This window comes from Convolutriloba macropyga, chromosome 3 (assembly GCF_964194025.1).
Source record: "Convolutriloba macropyga chromosome 3, txConMacr16.3, whole genome shotgun sequence".
NCBI classification, from domain to species: Eukaryota; Metazoa; Xenacoelomorpha; order Acoela; family Convolutidae; genus Convolutriloba; species Convolutriloba macropyga.
This window is the reverse complement of record NC_134470.1, coordinates 28,824,177-28,830,377: the sequence shown is the minus strand read 5'-3', so window position 1 is coordinate 28,830,377 and position 6,201 is coordinate 28,824,177. Positions and strand designations below refer to the sequence as shown.

Genomic DNA, 6,201 nt, shown 5'->3' with positions numbered 1-6,201 from the left:
ATGATACCGCATAAATCAGCCTCTAATATCCCAAATTAAGTGGAAAATTTTAGTATTCATAAATCATGCCATATTTCTTATGACGTCAGCTAGCCTACAAGGATACGAAGTGGACTATAAATTACCGCATGGCAATGCGATACTATAGCTGTTGATTGAATTAAATCAACTGCATATGAATATGGTGTCATTTTATACATTGCTTCAAAAATGCGTAAACAAAATGTATACACAATATGGCCAGTTGAATATGTGGTTATGATTTTATGGTTTTTTTAGTGCATTCATTCATAAAATGGCTCTCCTTCAAACGAAACGAAAAGTTAATTCAGAAAACGACTGTGTGATATGTGTATCTCGTTAAATCTGCACGTGTACAACTAAACGTTTTTCAAATAGCACACCAAGAAAAACGGGCACACACTTTTTTTACTTGTGTACAAATACTGCGCATACTTTACACTGTATACCACTATATCTAAGCTAGTTAACATTACTTGACTAATATTAAAAATGAGTTATAAATTACAGTTCATTTTTGATAACAAAGAAACAATTTTGACTCTTGAGCTCTCTTAACAAGACAACTGCTTTTTTATTGAACCGTGGTTGGACTATCTGGATTATTATAACCAATGCTGGTTCATAAGTTTATTATCTTATTAACTTGTGACAAAGACACACGACGGCCTGGTTGTGGCTGCCATGGCCCCGGGAAAGCCTAGTCGAATTTCATCCAAAGTTATTCAGCCCGAAATACCGAGCAATAAACAACAAACAAACAAACAAACCGAAGTTGCGAAAGCTACAAGTTATTTTGGGGGAAGTTTTGCCACCGCAATAGAAAACATCGCAGATTCGAACAAAGATGACAGTTGTATTCCACTTGTGAAAGAATTAAACAGAGAAAACACAATTCTTATTCAGAAAAATCCCAAATCAAAAATTAAATTAATGGTTATCGACAAATACAAACAAATGATTAACGCAAACAAAGTGAACAAATTTACAAATCAAAACACTCAACAGAAATCAGGTAGATACTTATAAATTTACACAACTTTGAGGAACACATTTTTTTGCCTGAAAATTTTTGCTTCAAATCAATAGTAATTACTATTTCAGCTAACAGTTGCCTAATCATTACAGGTTGTTCGCAATAATTTGGGGTCTTTCCCCAAGCTTAGTAGTCAGATAACGTATGCCCCCATCATCGTAATTATACCATAACGGAGGGCTATAATTTCGTGGGGAGGGGGCTATAATGGGACAGACACAATTTGCTATCTCACATTGAATACGTTATATTTATTAATTAGAAAATGTTGGGTGTTTTTATTAAAGGGTGAAGGGTCTGCACGGAAAAAGAAATGACGTGTGTTAAAGATTTGTGGTGCTAAATTTTTAAGTCTTTATTTATCCCATTATATTCCCTCAGAAAAATGCACTATTAGTATAAATACGGTAATATCTTGGGGTAGCTAGGTTCTAGTAGCCACGCTATACTAGTTCGTAGTGGGGGTGGGGGCCTTTGGGCATGAAGGGTGGATGTGGTGGGTGTGGGGCTATAATAGAAAGAGTCAACTTCTTTTCAACTACTGCAACCTTACTTCATTTTTCGTTCCCAGGCCCCACTTCAGTCCTTGCACCCCCAAACAACAACAACAACAACAACAACAACAACAATACCAACAACACAGACTACACTTCTGACGTCACGGGAGAACTACCCAACTTGACCTTCAGTGTGTCGCAATTCAACCCCAGCAGACAAAAATATTCGATCTCGGATGTTGCCACGTTTAAGCCACGCGCCTCCTCATTATCAAGTAACAAAGTCGTTTCTCTCAGCCACGACAGCAAACCCCGGAACCACTTGCGACTCAGCAACTACTACAAGTCCGGCTTTCTCGCCACTGAAAACACCGCAAAATCAAGTCCCATAGCCGAGAACGTAAAACCTGGTCAGAGAACCGAAAAGCCGGAAACTTTAATTGGCAGTTTGAACCCAGAAACAGTTATCATGGGCGGGACAGTTTCTACAGTTGACCAATCGGTTGAAAAAAGCATCGATCGAAATGGTCAAAAAGACGAACACTTTGACCGAAAAGAAGGGACAAATTTGCATGAAGTAGGGGAAGAATGCGAACCAATTTCTGAACTTGATATTCTCTCTGACTCCATAGTGTCATCAAAACCCCCCAAAAGTGACAGACGGAATAAGTCTTTGAGCTCGCGTTCAGTCAACGATTTGAATCGGCTTTCCAAAAACAGAGGCACTGGTTCTGAAAAAGTCCCAACTATACACCGGGGATTAACTCCAGGTGCTAGGCGGAAAGATCAAAACCAAAATGATAAATCTAATCGATTGGTATCCAATAAATATAGCAAATCGTCTTCCCCCTTGCACTCCAAATCCTTCACGAACGATGAATCGGCAACCTCGATAGAAGTCGTGAAATCGCGAGACGATTCAGCTATTCGGATCTACTTGCAAACGCCGAGAAGCAAACGAAGGTCGAGCCCTCATGCCGAGAGAGACAACCGAGATCGTTCAAAATCACAATCGGATTTGAGTCGGAAATCGGCGGGTGATCGTTCACATATTAAAACGTATGCTCATGATCGCTATGTTAGCCCATACGAGTTCAAAAATGCCCGAACGGCGACGCCTGTAAATAGTTTAGCCAATCCGAGAGAATCTAAATCGCGTGAAAAGGCTTCCAAGTATGGTTCTTCATCGGTTAAAAGAGAAAACGCTCTACTTTCGGTCAGTAAAGATGAAAGCATAGTTCGTTCAACAAACAATTCACGATTGAACTTTTCTGAAACTTTGGAATTGAGTTGTGGCGACGAAAGTAAAGGTGGCTCCATAAATTACAGTAACAAACCAGAAACAATAACAAACAATAAAAAGAAAACAAGGGAATTTAGTAGTCCCACAGTCTTGGAGAGCACGTGGAGCGATACAGGGGAAAAGAATGGCGTGAAAAAGGGAATATTTGAAAATGAGGAAAAATTGGAAGACGAATACAAAGTGTCTGTGCAAGGAAGGGGAGTTTTGAGTAATGAGCAAGATGGAAAAAGGGAGAATTTATGGAAAAATAGTAATCAGCTTAGCGATGTGGAATCCCAAATAAACCGAGACAACCACGTGAGCGAAAGTGGAACAAACATTCAAGTATTTTCCAAAGGAACAGCTTTTCATCAGAACAATAATCAGCAAAACACACAAAATACTGAAACTCTAACTGCCTCTAACTATACTGCCAATAACAACCAAAATAGCTCCACAATTAAATCCAAAACAAACAACATTGAAAATAGTAGAAGCGAGAATTTTGCAAACAAAAATGGGGGATGGTCGGCTACGGGGAATGATAACGAAGACACTGATAAAATCCAGATACAGGTGCCAGACATGAACAACAGAATGAGCCGATCTGCTACTAGAAATTCCAACAAGACGCAATCAAATCACGCCGGAGACCGAACAGGTAACAAAGACTTTGCCCATAAAAACCACCTACGCGTGCCAGGCAATGGAAGAGGGGGTTATAAAGTTGCAATGCAGTCACGGAGTCCCAGGTCGACATCGCGTAGTAAAACGACACCAGCTAGTCGGGGTTCCAGTTCCCAAAGATCCTATCGCTCAACTAGTGGAACAAACATAAAAGCCACACCGACAGTGCAACCCGCTCATCTGCACCAAAAGCCTACCTCAAACCATCAAAGTGGAAACACTCACAACCTCAAAGCTGTGGGTCCATATGTTAAAAGAGGAAAAAACAGAGCTAGCACCACCGTTAAACCAGTCATGGAGCAAACGAAGAAACCAACATCGGCAAAGAAACGAGAAAATCGAAGCGAAAGCGGAGGTGAGGTATTTTCAGACGCAACTGATAGAGAAGATAACGCTGACCACTCAGAACCACGACCCCCATTACCCCCTAATGCCAGAGTACCCCCAGTTATCACAGATCCTTCAGTGTACCCTTACGATGCCACTGAGAAATGCATCAAGTCTCTGGCTAAACACCCTCTGGACATAGACTTCGGAGCCTGGCACAGAAACGTATTGCCGACATTACCACCCTTAGTTCGCAACCCCCAAACTGGACTGAGATATATTGACAGACCAAACCAAGTGTACATGTGTCGAGGAAACAACACAGTTTTGGTAGAAAACCATTTTGTGAAACACATGAAATGGAGTAGAACTGAGGAAAAGGGAAACAACTATAAGTTCAAATGGATGCAATGTGTGAACCAACTTGACTATGATGAATTCCGCGATTCGGAGCAAGTTGTGAATCATATTCCTAACATTGGATGTTTGACCACCAAAATTGGTCTGGTCGAAAGCCTGCGCGCGTACGAGAGACATTTAACCAGAGCTGACCGAAAACCGCACGGGAACGTGCCGGATCTAAAAATGGGCGATTTTTTCAACGAGACATACAAGTTGAATAACAAGACCGAATTCGCCGCTTTTCGAGAAGCTTACAAACCGGGCGAAACGTGGATTTGTAAACCAAATGGTCTGAACCAAGGAATTGGGATTTTTCTGATCCGGAGTTTGCAGGAATTGGAAAGTAAACTAAACGAGTTTAACAGTAAAAAGGCGTCGCCTTATAAGCAACGAAGCCACAACTATGACAGAATGATTCAACGTTATATCGAAAGACCACTACTTTTGGATAACCGAAAAATTGACATTAGAACTTACATGTTGATAGCTTCAACAGCCCCGTTTGTGGTGCTTTACCACCCTGGTTATGTTAGATTATGCATTGACGAATACAAGTTAGAAGACAACAACCTAATAAGTCATCTAAACAATCAGTACATGCAGAAAAAAGACCCGAGGTACAAGAAAATGAAGGAAGATACTGTTTGGAGCTACGAGCAAGCCAACAACTACGTAAACGAGCACTTCATGGTAGCAAAAGGGATTGAAGAAGATTGGTGGTACAAAGTATTCGAAAGACAAGTTAAACGAATTATGCTTCACTGCTTCCAAGCTGTAAAGTGCACGCTTAAATCCCGAATCGGAACTTTCGACTTACTCGGTTTCGACTTCATGATCGATGAAAACATGAAAGTTTACCTGATCGAGATTAACGTAAACCCAGCGTTGGCTACAAACTGCCAAGTTCTCGACCAAGTTATCCCACCCATAGTTATGGAATCGATTGACATAGTTATGGAAGTGTGGGAAAAGGCCAGGCGGGGCTTGCCAATTAGCCCAATTCAAAGTAGACAGAATATGGAAGTACTTTATAACGAAACAATGCACAGCAAGTATCGGCGAAGTCAACATTCGGCTAAACTGGCTTCTAATTTTAACTATTCTTCAACCACTGCTTCATCAAATGCTAATAACAGTAATAACTCCACTGGTAATAATAGTAAAGATGCCAACCTACCTAACCAACAGCAACCCACCTGCTCTGAAACTCAGCTCAATTCTGACAATGACAGGACTAAGTCCCATTCGCCCATTAGAGACTCTCTTAATTTTGCTGGCTAACACTGACTTTATAAAATCAAAATTTAAAGTTTTATAAAATTGACCTCTTCTGTCGAAGAACTAGTTTCTATTGCCGTGCAATATTTCTGTATATCTAATGAAATCACTGAGAAAACAGACCATTAATCAAAAGCCACGTAGCGCTTCGATGTATAATCCAGAAATTCAAAGTGATTTATAGCAGTCTCGAAATTATGCTCGAAACAGGATACTTGTAAATTGAGCACTTTGAAAATCTGGCACTGTATAAAAGAAAATCTGACTGGCAGTGCAGAGTATTTTGTAAGTTGCAGGTGCTTGTTTCAACCCTCGGATCTTTTCAACAACCCCCCCCCCCCTGGTACCTTGTAGAGAATCCCCCTTCTCTGCTATACTTTAGCAAAGTATTACTTGGCCTACAGTTTAGATAGCCAAATATCAGTTTAGGCGCAATTGTGGACCGTTGTTCACGGCCATGCCTCTCATGAGCTGTGGGATGTAATCCTGTGGATTGTAATCCGGGATGTATTTCCGGTAATCCATTTGAAAATTCTTTTTGCTTTGAATTCGATTCAGTTAATTATCATAGCATGGCGTATTTTATTCTGGTGAACGCAAAGTAAGCCGAAAAAAAAGTAAGCCGACATGAAGGCGAGCCAAAAGTTATGTAATATTTATGTAGTTTATTA

At 40.4% G+C, this 6,201-nt stretch overlaps 1 protein-coding gene across 1 annotated transcript; it reads left to right on the top strand.

Annotated features, from left to right (window-relative positions):
- Nucleotides 1–332: 332 nt before the first annotated feature.
- Nucleotides 333–5,576, top strand: LOC142336133 (uncharacterized). Its single transcript, XM_075384712.1, has 2 exons — nucleotides 333–1,036; nucleotides 1,629–5,576. Exons 1-2 carry the CDS (start codon nucleotides 706–708, stop codon nucleotides 5,531–5,533), a joined length of 4,236 nt encoding a protein of 1,411 aa, XP_075240827.1. The 5' UTR covers nucleotides 333–705; the 3' UTR covers nucleotides 5,534–5,576.
- The last annotated feature ends 625 nt before the right edge of the window (nucleotides 5,577–6,201 follow it).

What these genes read in the sequence shown, in the direction of transcription:
- LOC142336133 (XM_075384712.1), top strand. Translation starts at nt 706, where the DNA reads ATGGCCCCGGGAAAGCCTAGTCGAATTTCATCCAAAGTTATTCAGCCC. An exon ending in AAACACTCAACAGAAATCAG is followed by an intron (nt 1,037 to 1,628) that starts GTAGATACTTAT and finishes TTTCGTTCCCAG; the next exon opens with GCCCCACTTCAGTCCTTGCA.